This window comes from Leptosomus discolor, chromosome 6 (assembly GCF_034619465.1).
Source record: "Leptosomus discolor isolate bLepDis1 chromosome 6, bLepDis1.hap2, whole genome shotgun sequence".
Taxonomy (NCBI): Eukaryota; Metazoa; Chordata; class Aves; order Leptosomiformes; family Leptosomidae; genus Leptosomus; species Leptosomus discolor.
The window spans coordinates 58853375-58878073 of record NC_141396.1 but is presented as its reverse complement, the minus strand read 5'-3'; the positions used below and the strand labels follow the sequence as shown (position 1 = coordinate 58878073).

The 24699-nt window shown below is 43.9% G+C and overlaps 1 protein-coding gene across 1 annotated transcript in view; it reads left to right on the top strand.

Annotated features, from left to right (window-relative positions):
* Positions 1 to 6178: 6178 nt before the first annotated feature.
* The window catches only part of DPP6 (dipeptidyl peptidase like 6), a 408745-nt gene continuing 390224 nt past the window's right edge, over positions 6179 to 24699 (top strand). Inside the window, exon 1 of the mRNA XM_086467441.1 lies at positions 6179 to 6379. Coding sequence (XP_086323567.1) covers positions 6179 to 6379 — 201 coding nt within the window. The remainder of the gene's footprint in view (positions 6380 to 24699) is intronic.

Below are 24699 nucleotides of genomic sequence, written 5' to 3'. Positions count from 1 at the left end.
AATACTGGGTACAGGGGTAGGCAAGGACCCCAGTGTGGTGTACAGCTGTACACACACATGTGCATCTGTACCTTCTTTTACTTAGGCTTTGCAGTTACCTTTCTAGCAGAAAACTTGCACAACCATTGTTCCTGGGTGCTTTCTTCTGTGTTGTTGGTTTTTTCCCCCTGCCTTTCATCACCCTTGCACCCATCGCAAAATCATAAAAAATCATATGGGAAAGACCTTCTTGGTCATGTGGTCTATCCTTTTGCCAGTTGGCAGGATTATGCCTTAGAACACATTTTCTAGTGCTTCACACAGGCTATTTATAAATGTCCTCAGCAATAGGACTTTCACCCGTTTCCTTTGGAAGCAGTCCTGCTCACACAGTACCAGGAAGTACTTGCTGATATTCAGTTCTATTTTCTTGATTTCGTTTAATTAGGCCCAGATGTGTATCAAGACTCTTGGTGGGTGAAGTCACCTGTCTACTGACCACTGATCAACCATTTATCCACCAGGTGTCAGAAGTACCTTCTGGAGCTGCTGATCTCCCTGGCTTTGAAAATCCTTCCATCGTGTGGCTCAAATTAACCTTGTACCACTCCAGCCTGTCTCCCTGCTCTCCAGGCGTGTTGGTGCTTTCCATCTCTGCCAGTTTTGGTCCATTTCTTCTCTGCCTCTTTGACCTCACTTGCCTTCACCTCTTTTCTCTCTCAACCCTCCTGGTGCTTCACTGTGTCTCTGCCTTTTCTATGTGCTTTCATTTTTCTTTCTTCACTGCTCCATCTGGGTCCGTCTCTTCCCCTGAAGAGCCTTTTCTTCCAGCCTACATTCTTTTCTACCCAAAATCTTGTATCCTGTAAAGCCTGCTGTTACCAGTACTTGAGTATCAGCCTTTTCTTTTCCCCACAAAAAGCCTTCGTTCAGCCGCTTGTGGAAGATTAAATTATTCTTGCCGTGCCCAGAAAACTAATTTTTCCAATGCTTCTCTTAGTCCAGCCTGGAAAGCTAGCTTGTCTGTTTGTTTAGGGGTTGGACTTGGTTTGGGGGTTTTTTTGAATCATTGTAACGCCTGCAAGATTTTTTGGTTTTGGATAATCTGTGTGATGCCAGACAGAAATATGCCTCTCTATGTCACTGTTGAATGCTGCCTTCCTACAGAATTTACTCTGAGATGCTACTAGCACAAAGAATGACATAAGAAGGTGAACAGATTGGCATACTAATTCCACAGTGTATAGCACCCCTCAGTCTTCAGCAGCCCTAGTGTCACTTCTCTTGACACAACGGTATGCTCCTCCCAGCACACAGGTTAGATCAAAGTGAACGATCAAGTGTACCCTCAGGGACTGCTGGATTGGTGCGTTTGACATAGGAAAGAGAATTCCTGTTCTGTTTTGGTTTGGTTGGGTTTTTAGATGTCACCAGACAGCAGATGTATAAATGGCATAAGCCTGAGGCCATTAGAGATTCACGAGTTGGACATTTTCATCTTGGCTAACAACAGTAATAGGAGTTTAAGTAGTGTATCTTTGTTTCTGTAGTGCCTGGAGAGTTGCTGTTGTAAAAAATTGGAGGGATTAGATTAATAAATACAGTCATTTTAAAAGCAAATACTAATTTGGGTTTTTATGAAGTGGTATGAAAAGATAACCAGGAATTTCTGAAATTCCTTTAAAAATTGATTGGAAAAGGAAAACATAGTATTTTTCTTTATGTTTAAATAATAAAATCTGTACTTGAACTATTGAAAAATTAAATTTTGTTAAAAAAATTCACTAATCGGCTGCTTATAACTATCACATGAAAACTAGAAACATGTTTAGCTCTGTCTGCAACGAAGTATATTATTTAGATGACAAACATAAATTGCTTAGTCAGAACAGAAGAATGGAACATGAATAACAATTCTTGAATTCCCTGACAGACAGAAGTAATATTTTTGAAAAAACATCCAAGAGAAATATTGCTGGATTGTTTCTTTGCCAGTGTTATTCTGAGAAGGCTTGTCCAAAGAGAAATCTTTTATGTATAGTTTTAAAGGCAGTAGGGCTTGGGTTTGACCTGCTTTTGATAGTGTTACATTAATAGTGCTGAAATGTGGGGATGCTGTTTATTTGTACAGCATGGAAAAACCAAGTGTCATTTTTATCTGTATGCTTTAAAAATGTCAGTAAAACATAATTACTTTGCTGCTGCAGGGAAAATATCTTAAGCTAACACACTTTATTTTGATGGAAATGTCACCTCCTTGCAAAACTTTGGATACTGAATTAAATATACAACTAAAAGACGCTTGAGGACAGTTTGTTTTGATATGCCTTGATTTTTATCTTGGGATCTTTTTGCAGGATTTAGGGAAAGGATCTTTCTTACATATAAGATGGGTGTTTCAAGACAAGGATCTTACGTTTGTACTTCTGAAATATTTTGCCTCTTTAAACATATTTTATAATGCAAGTTGCTTTCTCCTCCTCAAATCTTGCCATAGGCTGAAAAGGTCTTTTACTGTAATGAAGCTGCTGGTTACTGATACGGTGTTTGTTTATTCCCATTTTGCTATGATGTCTCAATGATTCCTGTGTTACTTTTTTTGGCTCCATCCTGTTTTCTGTGCTCTGTTGGTGTCCCCCCTGTCTGACAGTATCTGGTCATATAACCAGGACATTGTAGAGGGCTCTGGGCTCCGAATCGTGCACAGGTGAACAGCAAATTAACCACAGAATTGCAAGCAGACGGTAGAGGACTTCCAGCACTGAGCTGTGCCTCAGGAGCACTGGGTTGTGTCCCTCCCTGAGAGGTGGACAGGACTGCCATAATACATGCTTGTAGGGGACAAGACACATCCTGAGATCGCTTGTGCACAGGCACACTGAAGTGCTCTCCAGAGTCCCTAATGAAATCATCTGGGTCCCCTATGACTCAGAAAAATCCTCCTGCTTTCAATAATGGCATCGACAGACTGATTCTGGTGAATCTGATTGCAGGCGGTTATTCAAGAAATTTCTGCCTCTGGCTGCCTGCTCAGCCCTTCTGCACAAGGTCACTCTTGCTGTAGCAGGGCTACAGAAATGTGTCTTGCAATTCCCAACTGGTGCAAAGTGTCTTCCTTCACCCACCATGGTACCCAGAGCATGACATGACTTTGCTTCTGCTGTCCCTGGTCTGTCATGGAGTAGCGAGCTGGAATCAAGAAGGCCTTTAAATAGCTGTAATTATTTATTTCAGGGCAAATGAATCACAGCCCGAAGCTGCATGATCAGGATTTTTTGGTGGATGAGGACCATTTGGCTGGTTGTTTTTCAGTGAGCTTTTAAAGTATTTGACATTGCAATTTTTTGTTCCCTTAGTATAATTTTTCCATGAATTGTGTACACACATACATGCACAATATGTACGTGCATGACTAGACAAAGTTGATTATGTGAAATCTTGGTTCTTAAGAATTAAAACCACAAACTGAATGTATTTGGAACGGAATTGGTCCTTAGTGACTGTTTCAGTTTTGAGCTGAACTGTGAGGCAGAATGTTTTGGTTTTTCTGTACTTTTTTTGAGACTTTTTAATTCAGACATTTAATCTCTAGTGGTTTTTTTCTACCTGGTGGTTTAGTTTTGCCTTTTTTGGGGCTTTCTTTGATTATTCCTTTGTGTCCTAGTTTTCCTTAGAAGTTAAAAATGTATTATTTCTTTTAATTTGATTCTCTTGTTCCTTTATTTTTTTCGGTCCTAGTTGTCACCAATTCCAAATGGTCATAAAGTGACTCTTAATGCAGTTAAGAATTGGAATTTAGCTGAGCTAACTGTCCAGATTTTTGGTAGTGTGTAGTCAATTTGTGTCCGAAACATAACTTACGAGGGGTCCAAGTGGCTTCTGGAAAGTTACCTCTGTTACGATGTATGTCGCTGTGACTTAGAAGCCAGACCTTTGCTTCAGAGCATTGTGTCCTCATCTCGTTTTTTAATTAAATGTCAGGATCTCAGTTGTGAAGATCAAAATGATTCCTTCTTTCAAGTTCCCTCAGGAAGGAGGCAGAGCGTTTGGTTTTGTTTTCTCTCTTGATGAGATAAGGTTCCCTTTTCATCTAAATGTTAAGACTTTTCATCCCTGACTTTGAAGATACAAATAAAAAGCAGCAGATGAAAAGAGGTTTTTTTTTTTTTCTGAAAAGAGATTCAGAGGTAGAGAGTTTTTTGATCAGGCAGTTGTTGAAATCACGGGGGGAGGGGACGGGGGACCGTTGCACTTTAGAATATTGTATACATGATCTACTGAGGTGGAGTGTTTTTTTTAAGACTGATGAAATTACATATATCAAAAACGGTATTTTCTGAACAGCTAAAACTTAATGTTTAGAAACATCTCAGCCCATCAAATCCACTTGCAGAAGTATAATCAAGTTTGTGAGCTCTTCATCAGCAATTCTCTCAATGGGAATGGGCAAGCTCTGGTTTATGCTTTGTGTGTTTCCCATAAGAGGATGCCCGGTAATCCCAGTATCTCTGGCAAACTTAGAGGTCAAAGAGCAGGAGGATTTCGGGCAGGAGAGGAGGGGACAGCAACTCTGCCACTTTCCTTTAAACCTAAGCATCTGTTGCTATGGAAACCCCGGAGCTTGATGCTGGAGCCACAGGAATTGTCACCTTCTGTCCCGATGCAGCCGCACTGGGAGCGGCTGGGCACCCGCCACCAGCTCCCCCCGTGCCTACCTGAGCACCTGCCCGTTGGCTCCTCCGGGAACCTTCGTTAGCGGCCGCGGTTCTCCGCGCCGGGGGAGCGGGGCCCGGCAGCCCCGCGCAAGGGCCGCTCAAAGGCCGCGCAAGGGCCGCGGCGGCGGGCGGTCCCCGGGCGCGCTCCCCGGCCTCGGCCCAACCCGGTCCGGTCCCCTCCGGCGCCGGGGTCGCGCTTGTTTATCCCCGGCCGCTGCTGCCGGAGCCACTCTGGGCGATTTCCACTGAGGGGCGCTGAAGCACGTTTTAATGCAGCAAAAATGAATTAATACAAAAATAGTAAGAGACACAATTTACCGGATTCTTTTAAAAAGCGACAACAACCACCTCCAAAAACCCGCAACCCCCGCCCCCCCTCCCCTTCTCCCCAGCCGTGGGGAGGCGAGGGAAGGAGGAGGACGTGGTGGAGGGGACGAGGACCGGGCCCTTGCCCGGGGCTGGCTGGGGCAGGGCAGCGGAGAGGCTTCACCCTCCCTCCCCTTGCCCCTTCCCGGGGACGAAGCCGCTCCGGGCACACCGGCCTCCCGGCACCCTTCCAGCTGCCGGTCCCGCCTCCCTCCTCCCCGCCTCGCCTTTCCGCTCCCCACCTCTTTTTCTCTCTCTCGGCTGGCGATCAGGTGTCTGTTGCTCTCTTTTTTTTTTTTTTTTTTTTTTTTTTTTTTATTTTAAGTTGTTTCCCCGGGAAAAAAAAAAAATATTGGGAAGAAGAAAAAGAAGGTGGCGAAAAGGAGATGATTGTAGAAGAGCCCTCCCTCCTCAGAAGAGCAACGTGCTTTGAATGAGGTTTCCCAGCCTCTTCCACTCCGTCTCACACACACTCTGTCACTCTGCCTCTCGCTTGTGCACACTGTTGGTATGCGACCTCGGAGGCGACTGCTCCGCCACCTCTGCCTGGGGAGCCGCTGACAGCCAGCGATTGAGCCAGCCCCCCTTCTGTATTTTTTTTCCCCTGCTTTTGCAAACACACGCGCACACCCCCAAAGCACATTTAATGCTGATCCACTCAGGCGCCATTATCGGGGGTACGTCTTCGTGGAGTGTTTTGGTTCTTTTTCTTTTTTTTTTTTTTTTCCTTCTATTTGTTGTGGGTTTTTTTTTTTTTTTTTTCCTCCTTCCCAACACTGGATGGTGCAGCATTCCCGGGGCCTGTGGTGTTACGGCTCGATTGCGTTTTATTATTTATATATCTATCGTGTCTCTTCTCCACCCCCCCCCCCCCATCACTACTCCACCCCCCCGCCGCTCTCTCGATCCCCCCCGCTTCTCTCCGGGTGCCGGTGCGGAGGACCGGGGAGCAGGATCCCTCGCTCTCCCTTCCGCTGATGTGGGACTGAGCCTCGCCCGCGTGTAGCATGCTGTAGCCAAAAAAGAAGAGAGGAGGGGGAGAAAAAAAAAGAGAGAGAGAGAGGGGGAGAAGACTCTCTCCTTCCCTCCCTCCCCCTCGTTTCCCGCGGATTGACTTCATGGCTTCACTGTACCAGCGGTTCAGCGGGAAGATCAACACCTCCCGCTCTTTCCCCGTTCCCCCCGAAGCGAGTCACCTCCTGGGCGCCCAGAGCAGCGAGGAGGACGGCGCTGCCGGCAAGACCTCGCGTCCATTGCAACAGGAAAGCAGCCGGCCCCGCTTCCAGTACCAGCCGCGAAGTGACTGCGAGGAGGAGGATGTAAGCGCCGATGTCGTTCGCGTTGGGTTGGGGTTTGGGTGTCCCCCCACCTCCGCTGCCCCCGTCCTGCCGGGTGCCTGTGTGCCACTCTAGGCTGGCGGCGATTCCTTGCTGTTTGTCCGCTCTTCCCAGCGGGTCTTTGCGCTGCTCTTCTTTCTCCGAAGTGCCGAGGATAGTACGGGACGGAGCCCGCACGGGGCCGGGCCGAGCCGAGCTGGGGCTCGGCCGCCCCCGCGCTGCCGCTGCACCTCTCCCCGTTACCTGGCTCATTTGCGCGCCTCTCCGCCGCCGCGGAGCAGGGCTGGGGGGGCGCGGGGTCAGCGCGTTTGGAAGCGGCAAATGCAAGCTCTGTCTCGCTCCAAGCGAGGCGACAAGCCCCCCCCCCCCCCCCCCCCCCGCCTTTTTTTTTTTTTTTTTTTAATTGTTATACCGTGTTTTACCCGTTAACACTCCCTCGGGGCAGAAGCCTTCACCTTGTCCCTCCCTCCTTGCTTTCCCGTCAGCCTCCCCCCACCCTGGAAGCGGGGAAACTTTTTAACTCCTGAGCGGCCGTTTCTGGGTCTCTCTCTCTCTCTCCCCTCCCCGCCGCCCCCGGGTGAGCCCCCGCGGGGAAGGCGCAAACTTCGGCCGCGCACCTTCCGCTCCCGCGCTGCCTCCGAGAGGAGCGACTTCAAAGGGTGCATCTGCATATTGCCTTAGTAACGAGTGACTCATCCAGGCCGCGGGCTCGCTGCTGTGCCTGATGGAGTTAAACTAGCTTAGGTCGATCGCGCCGAGTTCTTTCGGAGGGGGGTGCGTGGGGGAGAGGGGATTTGGAAAGCGGGGGAGAGGAAGAAGGGCAGGCGATAGATCAAACCGGATTGCTCCCCATCGCTGGGTGGTGTTAGGTTTGCAGAGGGATTTGAGTGTGTTTTGCCTCTCTGGAAGCACACACAAGGGGAAGCAAATGGCTGCAGCTGGGAATAGTGTTTGTGTCTGTTAAAAATACTTCTTGCCCGGGTGGGACGCATTGGCTTTGCAGCAGGGCTCTGGCTCTGTGAGCCTTCGCAGGAAAGGAACCACTTCACGTCGAGAGAGCAGCTGTGCCTCACTCGGACGAGAGAGTTGCGTTCCCAGGGAAACTTCCTCGGGTTGTCTTTTAATTCCTTGTCCCTTTTCCCGTCCCTTCGTAAAGACTTTCGCGTCCCTAGAGCAAGTACGCTTTTGCTAGCGACGAGGCAAAGCTGACAGCCCCCGGGGACCAGCGGTGACACGACCCTCAATTAACTCTTCCCTGTGACCCGCTCACCGGCAGCGATCGTGGCGCTGCTGCTCCTTGGCCCTGGCCAACGGCGGGAGGGGACCCGGCCCCGCGCCCCGGCCCCCGCGCCCACGCGTGGCCCTTCCCGGCGGCGCGCTGGGCTGTAGGTGTCGCTGCGAGCCAGCGGAGTGCCGGTGCCGGGGCTGGGCTCAGGCACATTTTCCTCATTATTTGACTCTTTTAATTTCGCTTTCCTGGTTTTGGAGACGGCAGATGTCTGGAGCCGCTTCTCTGATCACCAGAAGCACTGGGCCCAGAAGCAAAGGACAGTTTAGCATATGCGAGTGATTTGTGCCGACAGGCTCCAAAATAATATTAATGAGAATAATATTAAACTACTAAAAGGAGAGAGTTTTTTTGTGGGTTTTTTTTTTTTTTTCTTTTCTCCCCTCAGGGTTGGTGTGTGGGTGGAGAGCGTTGTTGGGTGCTGCCATCTGTAGAGCAAGGTGCCTGCCTAGGTGTCTCCTGCAGTGAAGTGCAAAAAGCGTGGCCAGAGACAGGGGTTGGGGGTGACTTCTAAACGCACGTGGGCACTGCATGAATTATTTTTAAGGAGGGGGAGGGCAACGTATCTGAGAAAGTGCAGAGAAGCGTTCAGGCAGTTCAAAGGTGCTCCCGTCCACGGAGACTGGGCAGCCTGCGCCGGGGGGTCTCCGCTGGAAAGTCGTTCAGGTCGGAAAGATGAAGTCGTGACGAAGCCAGTGGAAATGGCCTTTAAAGCGTGTGTCGCAGGAAGATGGAGTTCTGCCCGCGGAGGGCAGGCACGGGCAGGAACGGGGGCGGGTCCGGCGGAGCTGTCCGCGGTGCTGAGCCCCTCCTGTCCCGGGCGGGAGGAGCTGTCCGCGGTTCTGAGCCCCACCTGTCCCTGGAGGGGGAGGAGCTGGCCGCGGTGCTGAGCCTGCCTGGAGCGGGACCGGCGGAGCTGTCCGCGGTGCTGAGCCTCGACTGTCCCGGACAGGAAGAGCTGTCCGCGGTGCTTAGCCCCGCATGTCCCGCGCGAGCGGAGCTGTCCGCGGTGCTGAGCCCCACCTGTCGGGGGGGGGGGGGGGAAGCTGTCCGCGGTGCTGAGCCCTCCCGGGACCGGCGCCGAGATGAGCTGGCGGCAGCCTCTTGCCCTTGGCCGTGGCCAGAGAGCGGCGGAGAGAGGGGGTTTGTCTCCCGCCCCCGGCGGCAGCAGGCAGCTCGCCTAGGACGAGCGAATGCAGCCCCGGGCGTGAAAGCCCTGAGGCAAAGGGAAAAGCGAGGTAGGCAGCAGGCAAGGACTGTGGGAGAAGTGCGCTGAGGGCGGTCTGTTTGTGTAGGTGCCAGGAGCATGTGCTGCTGCTTATCATGGCAAGGGGTTTAATGAGGCGACATTGGAAACCCCTTTCTAGGGTGATCAGACTTCTGTTTTCTGCCTTACGTAAATGCTATAGTAGGGCGTTAATGTTGTCTTTCATCCTTCAACATCAATCTAGTATGAAAAGCCAGAGCTCAAATATGCAGGAACAAAGTTTTGTGGCCCAGGCACACTGGAAAATAACAAAACAAGCCTGAGAATGAGACTGTTCTGTTCCTAGCTTTGTCATGCGATTAATAACTAGAAGAGAACTGAGAGTTTTTTTATAGGATATTGATGATGACTTTCCTTATTGAAATATGCGTGGTGTATTCAGCACTATATTTTTAAGCACCAGTACAGACCTCGATGCAGTACAAAACAGAAGGAAAGACGAGGTCTTGCCTTTGAAGGTCACAGTGTTGTTAGTAAGCATTTAGTCCACTGGAAGTACTACTGTTGGAAAAATACCAGATGGAAACTATATGAAGCTAAAGAGGAATCAGTAGCTTTGTAATAAGCAGAATTTAAGACAAAACCAGTCGAGATTGAACATGGCAACTGGTCACTTTACTTTACAGCCACCCTTGAGACGGACTTGAGAACGTCGTTTTTGTAACGTGAAAGTTTAGCAAAAGAGAAGTCATAACATTTTCCAGTATTTTTAACAAGTTTTTGTTATGTTTGAAATCATGGTAGGTATACGAGGACATACATATAGTAGACCTAACTTGTGAATAAAACCTGGGTGAAACTTGGCAAATTTTTCACATTAATTATTAGCTTAATGAGACAATTATGTTATTTATGAGAGAAGTAATGAGGAAACTAGGTCCTGTATAAATGAACCCAGAAAATCGCTTCCCAGTTGGCTCTGTGGCAGTATTGATACTGAAGTTAGTTATTGCAACAGCTGTAGAAGAGATTGTTTTTGGTTTGTTATAGGATTACCTTTTCACTACATTCATTTAGATGTGAGGAAATATCTGCGAAGACTCTTAGTAAAATCTAGTGTGGTGGTATAGCAGATTATGAAGAATTTTGGTAATGTAATTTTCCTTTTTAAATTGATGAGGTTAATGCTTTCGATGTTGTACTGTGGAAGAAATTTTTCTCCTAGATCTTGACTTGAGAATTTTTTCCCGTAAAATAGAGCTTCTTCATCTTTTCCAAGCTTTTTCTTCTTTGGCATCACAGTGATTAATGAGTTTAATTTTTGCAGGCAACTGCCAGGAGGTGCTGAGTAAGATGTATCATGCTGATTGTGTATAACCCTGCTTCTTTTAATTACTGGGATGATAACAATGCATTAATCAGGTGCATAAGAAATTCAGTACTTTCCTGTAACACAAAATATTGATCTATTTTATAAGGCACTAAGTATGAAATTATGATCACAGAAGTCCTTTTTAAATTAAATTCTTCTATGATAAGTTATGTGTCAAAAATATTGAACCCTCCCCTGAAACATGAAACTTCTTTTCATAAAGAGCCATGTGCTGTATTCTTACAGGTTCATTATTTAACTAAAACTTCTATTGGCTTTAGTAAGAAACTTAACTATAGAAAAATGGCCAGATCCAAAGTACAAAAGTTTTCATTACTGTGAATATTCTTTCCGTAACTGAATTCTGAATATGTTTTCTTCCCTGCATTTGCTTAAAACTACATTTGACCATATATTATACTTTACTAGTTTATCAATTGATTATTCAGACTGATTTCCATTTTGAGAAGTTTTTCTTTCAGATATAAATAGTGATAATTTTGTAATGCTTCAGTAAAACTGTGTTTCCTGCTTGAATAAGTTAAGGATTAAGTAAATCAAAGATCATTTATTAACCAAGTGAGTCTGAGAAGGTGAGAGTCAAAGCCGTTAGTGTAAAAAATTTGTAATTTTGTATGTCAGACTTGCTGTTGCATGTAATTGAAAGTGTTAATTTTCAGTTCATTATTTGTCTAATGGGAAGAGGTATTGCCTGGTAGAAATATATGTCAAGGACAATGTTTCAGAAAGGTTGAGGCCTGAGCTGCAGACAACAGGCATTTCAGAAGTGGTGTGGTCTTTTCCCAAAGAATGATTTGGTTGTATAGAACGATTTGTAGAACTACATGAAAGATATACTAGTTTGAATTGTAACCAGAAGTCTTATTTACAGATTTGAACTGCTGTGCTTATGGACAGAAGCTGCTGTTTAAGTCTGTAAGAATATCCTTTTCTGCCTCTTCTTGATGAGTTCTTGGATGCTGAACTCAGTTGTCCCACAGGCATTAAGATGTAGAAAGCTGGGACTAGTTCTTTCAATGGAAGTAGTTAGGCCGTACTGACATTCTGTAAGCTCACCTTTTGAAACTAATACAAATTACAGGTTATTTCCTTCAAAATAAATAGTTATAAACCTTGCATAAATCATGGGTTTTATTTGCATGGAAGCACACCGTACATTTTGTGATTACTGAAAAATGGATACTCTGATCTGGAGATGATGTGTTTTTTAGACTTTGCTTTATAGCTATGTTTAGAATTAAATCACCTTATGATATTTGCTGTCAGTTTAAAATCAGCCTCTGTTTCTGCAGTCTTTACAGCCATGATGATGATGCATGCACCAAAAGAAATCTGCCAGAGAGAATGTATTTTTTAAGTATTCAGGAATAACCATGTGAAGAGGCTGAATCATCTCTCTAATAGTAGTGAACTGTGCGCTAAGTTGGGATACCTTATGTAGAGTAATTGGCTCACGTTATTTCTCTTGAGCTGGTAGCTAGTAGCTCAAGTGCAGAAAGAAGATCCTGAGCCCAGGGTCACAGCGGCTTGTATTGGTTTCCAAGGGGCTTTCAAAGACATAAGGGGTGGGATGAAAATCTATGAGTATGTGCTGCTCTGCATTCCTCTTTGTATTTTTGTTTCAGAAAAGGTCAGAGAGAAGTCGGTTCTTGGGGTGTCCATCACAGATTTGACAATGCTTTCTGTGAGTCAGAGTGTTTTGTCCCTTGAAATAAAACCCTCTACATTAATTTGGAATAATATATTTATGTTTGTGACGGTCCAGCAAAATCTCCCATTAAAATTCATTAACTGCAAGTTGATTTTACCGAGATTTTTACCTGATGTGCTGGATGATTCCCAGCGTATTGCTGTGATGTATGTGTATTTTCATTCTGTGACCAAGGGGTGGCAGCGTGTCTTGATGACACTGATCGTATAGAACTCAGCATTTTATTGCTTTTATAGTAAAGCACTAACCAACTAACATCTGTTTACGTACTCATACCTACACATGAGGGTTGTATTCGATTCCTTATTACTTTCTCTAGGCTTGACTGACTTGATGGCAGTTTTGTAACTGTCTTTTTCACCATCATAGAGAAATACTTGTTTTAAAAGCTCGTCAAAAATGGTTCAACAACAGCTTTAAATGGTCCCATATTGAAGCATGAGGAAAGGAAGGGAGAGACAAATCTTTCTTTGAAGGGAATGTTTTTCTCTTTTCTCCCAAAGGAAAACAAAACCCAGTCTTTTCCCAAAAGCCTCTTGCACTTACACAGTGTAAATTTTCGAAAGTACACTCAGATAATTTAGATTTGTAAATTCAGGGCTTTTCAAAAGAGATTTGTGGTTGCGGGAGCTGCGTGAGGACACTGGCACGATCAATGTGATCTAACAAGTGAACCTTTATTTCCGTGTTTCCAGTGCAATTTATAACCCTCGACCACACCCAATAAATACTGATTGGCTTCATCGCAAATAACAGCCCATAGTCCAACCCGATTGGCTACATTGCGAGTCATGTTCAAGTCATGTTCACAGATGTTCACACCCATCTTCTTCAAGAAATTAAAACTGCGTCATTAATGGCGGCTGTCTCTTCTCCTGCACCTGTAAGATGTTCATGCCCCCTGCACCGGAAGTTGTTTATGCTTTCAGCAGTTCTGGTACGTCCCAGCTCGGATTCTCTGGAAAGGCTGGATTGTTCACATGTCCCTTATTTCATAAATGTCCTCCCACGTGTGGTCAAACCAAAAATATGTATTGGAATTTATTTCCTAGTTAGGTGCATAAATGCTCCTTTTGGATCAGATTCTTACTCACTGATGCGCCTTTGAAAATGTTATCTGTATTCATTAAACTGCGAGTGTTTGGTAGTGATGAGATTCAGTGTGGGTGAGTTAACTGAATTAAAGCATATTTTGAGTCTGTGCATTAGTCTATATGAAGAGATCTAGTGTGCCATAGTCTTTACTGCCAATATGTGACTAAAATTGAGATAAAGACATTGGCATTGGGCACAGGTATGTTTTGCAGCACAGTGTAGAAGGGAACACCGGGACAGTGTAATGATACGGTCCAGTAAGGTGTTTTGAAGGGTGAGTGGACTGTGGTTTTTGTGTAGTGGAAACACAAGTCCTTCACAACTTTTCCACTTATAGAGTTTTGGGAACTTTAATTTCCCACATTCAACTGGAGCTTTAGTTACTTCTCGGGTTTTTGACACTGAGTTAGAGATCTTTCATACTTCGTTTTGCTAAAATAGCACTTGAAAGTCTTCCCAAAGAGTACTGCAAAGATTGATGTGGTTTTTAAGCCTCAGGAAACTTGTAATGTGGAGCCAGGGAGAGAGGAAGAGAGGGGTCTGATACTCATCCACAATGCAAGCAGTAAGTTTAAGCAAACCTAATGGAATATGTGAGGTAACGTGAAAAAGGCCAATATTGTGAATCTCTGCTGATGAAATCTTACCAGATTTCCATTGAGCATATTTTTTTAATTGTTTATCACTTGCATGGTGTAAATGATTTTCCTCTAAACAAGGTGCTTGTTAGTAGAGCTCTGCTATCACATAGATTCTTCCAGGAGTTGCTCTCTCTGTGCCTTTTAAAACTGCATTATCTTCTCTTTGCAGGTGGGAAATTGGAGGCTGAGTTGACACCTTGTGTCATTGACAGTGCATCTCAGTTCCACGGCAGCAGTGGCTTGCTGTGGCTTAGCCCTGTGAGCTATTGCAATTTCTGGTCCTGGGCCGCAGGGGCTTTAAGACTAAAAATTGTTCCAGTTATAACCAAGGATATTCTTACAGGTGTAAAACTAATTGTGAAATCCAGCACGTTTAAGTCTTTGCTGTATCTGGCACATTAGTGACAGTTTTCATGTGACATTTCAAATGTATGATGTTTTACTCTGTTGAAGAGTTTGGAGCTTGCTTTGAGAGAAGGGAGATTTAAAGCACCCAAAAGGAAGGACAGGAGTATCTTAATACCTCCATTATATATTCTTTTGTGGGGTGGGATGGTGTCGTGGCATTTTGTTGTTTGTTTTTTTTTCCTTCTTCTTTTCTTTATTTGTCAATAGCGTCTGCTCCAGCATTTCAAGTAGATTTCACTCTAGGCAAACCTCAAAAGCAAATGCAAATTTCTCCTCAGGCTTGCTATCTTGGATGTACAGAGCTACATGAAATGGAAAAGCAGCAGTGGGAAATGCCTGGTAAGCTCAGCTCTGGTTATACCACAGTCATTAATTTAAAAGTGTTTATGACAGATGTATGTGTTCCTTGTTTTCCATTAAAATGAGCTCCACCTCTCTGTAAAAGAAAAGTGGCTGTGGTATTTTGGTCAGAGAAAAAATGAAACTGTTGGAGACTGAGCAATTACAGATGTTACTGCAGCCTCCAAGCTGTAGATCTGAAGACACTTGGTGAGCAGAGCCAGCAGCAGGTTTACACAGGATCCCTGTGCATGCTGCTTTCCTCCCATTCTGGCAGAGGCAGAGGGAGAATAATGTCCAGCATCTGGGCAGCAGCAGGAGGCTTGTTACTGCCTGTTGTCCCTTCTCAAGGGTATAAGCAGTGGTTTGCAGAGCCCAGTCATGTAGAGGTTGTGTCTGTGAAGATAAACTGAAGTGTTCTCCAGTGTCTCTTGCTAAGGTGGACTAAAAATGGCTTGTATTCGTAAGGACAGCCTTTGGCAGAAATAAAATTATGAACTGCTGGCAGTGACAAAACAGGTGTTTATACTTGTGCCAGTGTCATAGAAAAGAATCTGGTGGCAGCTGCTGCTGCTGCTGGCAGGTAGGTTGGTGTGGGACATGGCTCTGGGCTGGATGGCTCTTCCCATTTGCTCCCAAGACCTTCTAGTACCTTAAGAGCAATCAAGGCTGCAAGCAGAGCTCAGCTCTTCCTCTCTTCATGTCCCCAGCCCTACCTCATGGGAGAAAAACTCAGTTTTGTTTGCACTGCTGGGAAGCCATGAGTCAGTTCTTCCTGCCTATCTAACAGGTGGCTGCTGGCAACCTTATCTCTCTCCACCCTGGCGCCTGAAGATGGATCTCCAAGCAAAAACATCCGATGGCTCCTCTCCAGCTGCTTCACAGTGACGTGCCCTCTGGCATTGCAAAGTGCAAGTTTCAGCTGTGGCCTGTCTCCCCTGCGTTCCTCTCAGGAGAAGCAGGTCGGGTTATCTTGTATTCCAGAGGAACACAAGGAGCCTTGAGCAGACAGGAAGGAGGATGTTGTGATCTACTTTAAATAGTGCTTGACCTCTTGCATAAGAGACTGATTGTCCCAGGATAAGTTTATTGCATACACAGCTCTGAGATTTGCACAGATTGCTCATGGGATTATGTTTCATGTGACTGTAGAATCCTATCTTTTTTTGTTGGGCATTTATTGCTAAATCCCTCCTCATGTTTCTGGATAATCTGTATTAAATATGGTTTGTCTTTGGTTCTGTTTTTTATATTTCCTTTAGGTGCCAGAAAAGAAAGGTAATATTTAAAAGACCAAACATCTGTTGCATTGTTGATAGGGAAGCTGTAGAAATCAACAATGATGTTGCCATAGAGACATAAATGGTTTATAGTGAATCAAAGATTTCCACTTTTACTAGTCTTCCTGCTAGGCAGACTGAATGTAAGCTCTTTATTAATACAGTTCCTCTGCCTGTTCTGTATTAAGTTTTCTTTTCTTTTCTTTTCTTTTTTTTTTTTTTTAAATTTGGGTGTTTGTAATCCCAGATACAAGAGAGGGCATCTGGAGAAAACACTGAAGGTATTACAGTGCTTCACAATGGTGTCTTTAATAAAGTGGGTGCTGTTGAAGCAGCTTCTTCATTCTACGCAGTTGACACTTGTCAAAACACATACAGTGGTTCATTGCAAACCAGAGTAATTAATAAAGAGTGACATAGCCAAGGTTTAGGATCACAGTAACCCAATCTATTGTACTTGCCTTGTTTGTAATCTCTGTGTTTAAGTTTGTTGTGCTTAGAAGAGGCTTCTTCAAGGAGAGGGTAATTCTCACTGATTTCTGGGCACATTTCTATGCCTTCTGTTTGAGCTGGTTTGGATCTGTGGTAGAGCGTTGGAATGACCATTAGGGAAGTCTTGCCATTCCTGGGTCTGCCACTGACCTGCTGCCTGACTTTCAGCTAGTTATTTGTCCCTGTGGGGCAGGAGCTGCGTTTGTTGTATACCATAAAGGAATCAAGGGCGTGACTTCATTTGTGGCTGCACTGTGGTGGTGCAAAATTAAATCATTTCTGCTTTTGGCCTAAAGCTTTGGGCTAGAAAGAACCCATGGAAACATGAGATAATTAATAATTAGCAGTGCGGTCATTAATTCTGACATTGGCAACATTTGTGGGATCATTGCTAATAACCAAAACAGGCCTGATTGTGTTTGTTTATGGTAGGCTAAAGGTCTCTCTCATTACAATGTCTCACAGGCAGTGCCAGGAGCTGATAATCACTATAATGCACATTTTTCTTTTAGCTAAGAAAAGCTAATAAGCATCTGTAGTTTTGAAAATGTCAGATTGAGCCAAAGTGCATGCAATTAGATAAGGATAATGTAGCAGATAATAAGGAGATACATGATGCTGGATGAGCAGTTATCAGACTATTGTGATTTGGCTGCTAAAGTGCTGTGTGTCCTATAAAAAAAAGTAGTTGTTGGTTGAGGGAAAACATGCCACAAGTTGTCAGAGATGGAAACATGAGCTAATGTGGTAAAGTGACAAGGTTAGTCCTAGGGGAGTTATAAACATGCATGTCAGGCTCTTGATAGATGGAAGGGTTGTCTGGGTTAAAAGTCATGTACTGGGGAAGGTGGGAAAGGCCACTGAGAAAAAAAAAAGAAAAACAAACGTGGAAAGGAAGATGGGCAGCATGGAGTCATTTGTGATTGCTTCTCTAAGTTTTCTTTTTTTCCTGTTTTCGAAGACTGTCTGTCTTGTGTGTGATATATCTGGGCTTTTCTGGCTGCTTTAGTGTGTTGAAACCTTTCTGAGACAACTTCTTTGCCTGAAAGGTGATACAGCCATGATGCACTGATTAGGAGGCTGGATGTGAATTTTCAAGCAGTGTCCTCAGTTTAATTTTCCACTGGGGGAAAGAATGAGGCAGGCAAAAGCAAGAGAAAACAGCAAGAGGATGAAAACCAACAAGGGACAATGAAGGGAAAGAAGAAAGCTGTGATGCACAGAACTGGATACTGAATACAGCTCTGATACTGGAAGCCAAGGAATTTTGCTTCTAAAATATTTTTTACTATAGAGCAAAATATTTCTTGTGGCTGAGACAGAGTATTCCACATCTGCTATTCCTTCTACTTAGCCTAATCCAGCAACTAGCGCTGGGCAGGAGGGCAGGTTCTCCTTAATCTGAGAGAAGAGAATTTTTTGTCTCATATTTTTTCTTGAAATGTCTTTCCCACCCTTATCCCACCTCTGTTGAAGTGTTCTGATGTCCTCAGAGGGGAGAGGTTGGAAGCCATTTCTCCCATTTTTTTCTGTGATAACTTTTACCGATGATTTTTCTCTTTAGAATGCACCAGATATGAAATATCTTTATAAAATGCCTGACAGAAAAGCTGTCCTGTGTATAGTTCTCATCGTCTCTTCTTCCATAATGGCTTTTGGAAGATATTCCATAAATACTTGATTAGTGACCACTTATGTAGCGTTACAGCTGCAATCTCAGAAAAAAATAATACTATCCTTATGAAATGTTTCATTGTGGTTAACAAATTCAAGGTATATTTTGGCACTTAAAAAACACTGTCCATTTCCATTTCATTTACAGCAGAATATATCCCTTTTCAGTGTAACTTCAGCCTAGATTAAAAGTGTTTGTATTGCAGGGTTGTACAGAAGCATGTGTTTGGAGAGGTCTCAAGGACAATCTCCTTATGTCCTCAGGCCTTCACTTACAGATGGGAGCTGAGAGTTTCACATGCTATCACCAACCAGTGCAGTCCTCATTCCTGTGTTGCGTGACACAGTGCAGTTATGTGGCTTTTCAGGCTGAGCCTTCATCCTTCCTGATCCTTCACTATTATGTGTGCCTGCTCGGCTAGGAGATCTGTAACAGAAAAGCACATTTTCTGTACCCCTTTCTTCTTGCGGTCAGTCATTCTGGGAGACTCTTGTCCAGGTCTGTCAGTGTGGGTTTGCAAGAATGGAGTTCATGGCATGGGCTTGGATCAGGTTTCTGATAAGAAAGCTTTCAGAAAGCATCACTGAAACATTCACTGTCTGTGAGCATTTCAGCTTAGGATGGGTTGAAATTGTCATCCTGTGAACGTTCAGGAAAGCTCAGTTAGCACATTCCCAGGGTGCAAATTCAGAGCATGTGTAAACATGGCCGAAAGGATTACTTTTGTGGTTGTTTTTTTGTTGTTGTTTTTATGGTTCAATCAGAAATTATATGTTCCTCAATAAGCTGTTCTTCTCTAGGCGCTGGGCAAGCTTCACATTAGAGGAGAGGGAGAAGACAGGAAATTAGCTGTCTTCTCTCATGTTGGGTCGTGAGGGAATACTGTCTTTCTCTCACAGATACAAGGATGCTCATAGGAACTGTGCAGCTCTGTAGTGGCTATCTCCTCTTTGAACAAGCTAGAAAGTGCCTCATGGCACTAGAGAGAGAAGGTGAAGGTTAAGAGCAAGGTTACAGCCAGTTTAATCCCACTCTGTAAATCTGTATGTGAAATCCCTCAAAATTACAACCATGTTCCTTCACTTTTCTTCCTGTCTGTGCTAAACTGAAGCTCTTCTGGAAGTGGGCTTTTGGCAGTAGCACAATGCTATTGGGCTGGAAAGATATGTGTGAATGCCATAGTCAGCTTTTTCACTGTGCAATTTAGTATAAAATGTAGGGAGCAGCAGTGTGAATCAGACGATTGAATTTACTCTGAAAGTTCCACAAAAGGCTCCTCTTTTGGTAAAGACAGATTGTGCCAGTCCAACCTGAAAAACTGTAATTTAATTTGAAAGCACCGTTCTTCGTTCCTTTCACCTGATCTCGATTGGTGACGAGTCATAAAATTTCTCTGTGGTCTACTGGAGTTCAATAGATGAGAATTTACTAACTTCGTAAAATGATTAAAAGCACTCAAAATGTATATTATTAGCAAGGCTTCTGTGAGACAACTCAATCAGCAGGCTTCAGGAGCCTTTATGAAAGGTTTGGTGAACATTGTTTGAATGGCAGATTGCTGAGACAGATATTAATTGAGGGGAAGACTAATAAAATGCAGGGCCTTATGCTTAAAATAACTCAAAGAACAAATGATAGCACGTGTTTGTGACAGAGGTTTCCCTGGTTTGACACAATGCCATGTAGAAGAGTTGTAAAAGGATCAATGTTTCTAGCAGTGATAAGTGACATCTGTGTGGCTGATTTTGGCAGCAGCCCACTCCTGTGTTTTTCTTTAACCCAGTGCCTTGGACAGCAATGGAAAGCAGAAAGAAGTAGATTGGTTTTGTGTATACTGCCTGTATCTCATCTAGAAAACTCATCTCCAGCATGCTTTATCGTAAACCAAAAACTGAATCCACTTTCATCAAATATTTGTGAGTGATGAACCATTTCAGGACCGTTCTGTTCTGTTCAAGGCATTTCTACGAACAGAAGAAGAACGATTGATTGACTCATTGCACAATACATGTTGGGCATTAGGGACTGCCTTTCCTCTGTCGCTCTCCCCCTTTTTATACTGGCTGGCTGTGACTTTCCAAACACACAAGACAACGCGACTATTTCTATTTCATTTTTCTGTTCCATTTGTTTTCATGAATGCTAGGCAGAGGCTTGCTAAGGGGTTAATGGGTAACCAGATATCTGGAAACCGAGCCTCTTAGTGTCAGTTTGGATACCCAAAATTTCTAAGATTGGGTTAAGAGATCTGGTGACTGCTTTTAGTCAAATGCGTTATTTAAGAGTTTGTCTATTGACATTGCTAAACTTTCTGATGAGAACTTAGAATAATATCTGTCATAGTTAGTGCTTACTTCTCTTTTCTTCCCCTGGAGCTCAGAGCACCCAAAATCTGTTCTTTACTTCACAGTGACATAATCTTCAGAGTTTCTAAATCTAAATTCTTGTGCTTGCTAACAGCCAAAGAGGGTCTTATCTCTTATCAAAGCAGGAGATTAGAATTTTCTATGATTTGGCCTCTCCCCTTTGCTGGTACTGTTGGAAATAGAGATTCTGTCCATCCTCAGAATATCTATCTAGGAGAAAGTTTCGTTGTGAGACCCAGGAATTCCCAGCATGTTTCTTGTTCAGCTTCAATAATCACTGCTTCTCATTTATTCAGGTCAGTGCACCCTTCTCTGGGGGACAGTAAAGTTTTTTAAGATAAAAGATGTTGTTGGAATATGAATAGATGGCTGTAATCTGGCCATAAATTGGTTTAGACTGGAAAATAGAATAGTGCTAAGATCTTGAGCCTTGAAGTATTGGAAGAGTCTTCCAGTAAGAGTAGGCAAAGCTAAAAGTCATATCTAGCTTCAAGATAGATCTCAGTAACTCTATTTTTATCGGATTATATACCTGCCCTTGGAAGCAGAGAAAACCTAAGTTCCCTTTTTGCAGCTAAATCTATGAAATTTTGCATGCAACCAGTGAAGAGGTTTCTGCCTCCAGCTAGGTATCAGGAACTTCAGTTTTAATTATACAGGCTAAACATCTTTTCAGAGAATCTCCTGAAGGGTAGAGGTTTTTACACTCAGTGCTTGGAGGAGAAAAAAAAAAAAAAAAAAAAAAAAAAAAAAAAGAGTAGTAAAATGGGTTATACAGGGCTGAATCCATCATTTGCACATACTTTTAAGATTGTTCAGCCAGGTTTATTCAAGAGTCCCTGGATTGCTTCTTTTTAAACAAATTGTGTCAGGGGTACCAGGTATATGATATTTCTCTAGGATTTCTAGCTACGTCTCCTGTAGGCCAAACACTTTTCCATTTCAAGAAGCTAGGTCTTAAGAGCTCTGTCACTACAAAGGCAGCAGCATCTATAGGCATTTATGTTGCAAATGGTCTGTGTGGGCACATCTATTTCAGAGCAGTTCTTTTTCCCTTATTGTTGTAGAATTGTGTTGTTCTTTTGCCAAAGTGCTTTGCTCTAGCATTTCTACAGAGTCCAGAATCCTTTCCAGACAATACCTTTGCCTATCTCTGTAACAAAGACAGATTGCAAAGGAAAGCCTACGGCTGAGAAGCTGTTGGAAGAATATCAGACTGTTTTGTGAAACAGGACCACTATAGTGTAATTTGAATGCAAATTATCTCCAGATTATGTGAGTTGCAGATTTCAGTATCTGAAAAGAGTTTAGTAGCTCAATACATCCAAATGATCCAGAAAACTAGCTCAGAGTTTGAAAAACTTTGCTGGGTATTTCCCTTTTTTAGTATAAACGATCCCTAGGCCACAAGAGCAATGCTGTTTGTGTGACAGAATTGCCCAGCTGTAAGCACACAAGTCTATCAAAGTCACTCTGTGAATCAGAAACAGGTAGAGCAAGAGTTCACTTCATCTAGGAACACACCTGGTGCCCTTCAATGGCTCATTGCGTTACGTGGGTTCAGAGTGGGCGTAACATGCATTGGAAGGTTTGAGTCCATTATAAAACACCAATTATTTAAGTAACTGCCTGGAGGAGGCAAAACTGCCCCCTTGCTATGCGATGCTTTAGCAGCTATGGCATTCATCTAGTGAGAAGTCTGGGTTTGGTTCTCAGCCTTATTCAAAGCCCCGACTCCCAGGATGAGCTCTTGGCTGTTGCTGCAGACTCAGAAGGGCTTTCCTCTCTCTTTTCCTCTTTCTGAACACAGGAGAGATGGGTGAGCTGGAAAGGAAACGGAGGGAAAGCGAGCCTGGCTGTGTGGTGGTGGGAAGAGCTCTGGGATGTAGGGCTCTGCTCCTCAGCGGGTGATGCGTGTAAAACTTGCCCAAGGAGGAGTACCGCACATGCCAGGCAATTCTTGTTAGCTTCATCCCTTCAGTACCCCTAATGCTGATTTTTCAAGCTCACAGTGGGCTCAAAATGTTGACAGTGTAGAAATGGCAGTGCCTGGCTTGTAAGCAGCTGTGTCCTTTATTGCATCTGGCCCTGAGCACTTTTGAAAATTTGGCCTACAGCACAGACTTGTTTAAAACTAAAGCAGCCACTTCTTCAAATACACCAATGAGGAGTACATGTGAAGATATTTAATGTAGCAAGAATACTCTGAGGCAGGAAATTTCTGACAAATTGTTCCAACATTGGCAGAGGAGAAGGGCCCTCTCCCCTTTTGGACAATGCAGGAGGAGAGGAGCAGAAGTGGCACTTTCAGAAATGGGTGCTGAAGGAGAGGTGGTGATGCTGTATCAGTGCAGTTACAAGCAGGGGATGCAGATGACAGCTTCTCACAAGTATGAAGAAGTGATTTGGATGCACAGGACAGTGGATATGTTGATATGGTGGGAATTGCCCAAGTAATCTCCAGTTATCTCATCCCAGCACCAGAGGGAAAGCATGCTGCATGTGAGCAGTAAGCCAACAAACACCATGGCTGTAGCACATGACTGGGAGTTAGAAAGCTGGTTTCTGTTCCTATATGCCATTTAATTTTTTGGGAGCTTTTAAATCTCTGTGTGGTATTGGGTAGATTTTCCAGAATATTTTGGTTATGCAATAAAAGCCATCTGATACTTTTTCTACACTGCTGTTAAAATGAAGCATGCTTATTATATCCTATAATCTTACTCGTGCTTTCTATTCTTGATGGTTTTTCAAAGCTCTAGGCTAAAAGGCATAGTGATAGAAATGATTGACCCAACACAGTGTCCAAACTGTGAAGCGCTAAAAGTCCTGCCTTTTTTTTTACTTATCAAGACAGAAAAGATCCCGCAATAGAGCTTGTACTGCTTGAAAGTGCTAATATATGTCGAAGACTCAGGATTTTCATGGTTATTTGAGCTGGAATTTCACATGCCACCAAACACACAGTTGTTCTAAATCAGTGCCTCCCCAGGGCCATGTCTGCCCAAGGGATGAGCTTCCCTCCCGCTAAGGCTCTGCTCAAGGCCCAGTGGCGTACTCTTGTGGGAGAGCCGAGGGTACCGCAAGCACTGTGTTGCGCTGACGCGGTGCCAGCTTTCAGCTGCTGCTCATTCATATTAGTCAGAACTCATTTATCTACTGATTACTCACATGGCTGTAAACTGTAGTCACTGATAGAGGTTGTTCAGGTCTCCTTTAGATATCTCTGCCTGGTATTACAATTTGCATCAGAGAAATCGTCACCGTGTCAGGCACTCAAAAATATAAACAGTGCTGGACTTAAAGTTGCCAGTGAATCCCTTAATTCAACTTTTTCTTGTGTTCATTACTCTAGTTTCCATGTATGTCTTATGTTAGTCTTTAATTAAATGATTGCATGTCACTATGGGGTTTTTTTTGCACAGGACCTCTCTTCCCATGCTCACTGTGATTTGATGAAAAGCTCTTCAACGTTTCATTTTCTCTCTGTTGTTTAATGTACGGCCCTAGGCCTTAATCTGCACTCTCTTCAGATGCTGTTTAATTTTCTCGTGGGCTCTTCTCTAGCATTTACTGCCATAGTATTTGAATGCGTCTCAAAACCTAGTGGATTTGTTTTCACAGCTCAGCTGCTGAGCATAAGGAAGAGTTTATTTCCGTTCCATAGATAGCAAATTGAGCAACAGTTCTTAAGGTATTGAGAATACCTTGATGTGGGGACTATCTTTATGGGAGTCTGAAACACAAATTTGTGACCTCAGTGACAATGCTGACCCTCAGCATTTCTACAAACAGTATCAGAAGTCCCAGAGGTGAACGTTTGTGAAGTAAGTAACACTGTAGTGCTCACGTAGCAGAATTCAACTTAAATGTTTTGCCCAGCATTACAGAATCTGGTTGTGCAAGAGACAGGGAAATGATTTGTGTCTTTGAAGTGTCAGTCCACTTGCTTAGTCATGAAACTGTCCTTCTTTCTTTCCAGCTCAGTGCTTCATTTACTGCATGCTGTTTCTTTTCAGCCGTGCATGCCACCCTGGGCCCTACTAATTCCCTCATGAGGCGATGGCCTTTGTAGGGGAAATCCCTGTGTGCTTGAAGAAAAGGCTAACTTGAGGTTACATTAGACTATATCAGTTCTGTATAGATGCCTGATATTGTGCCATACTTAGTTTTAAAGCAAGTCTTAAGGCAGGACTTGTAGGTCGAAGTATCATCTTTTATTAGGATAGCTGGTCTTGCGAGTAAACAAACTTGCAAGTGCATGAGCCCTTCAGACTTGAAGCCTTTCCTCTTATATCAGTTGGCTTAATGACACTTCCTCCTACAAACCCATCTCTTTTATGTCCTCAGACCACTAAGTCTACAGAAGCAGCCTCATCTTAAAAAGGCAAGCAGGAAAAGAAGAGA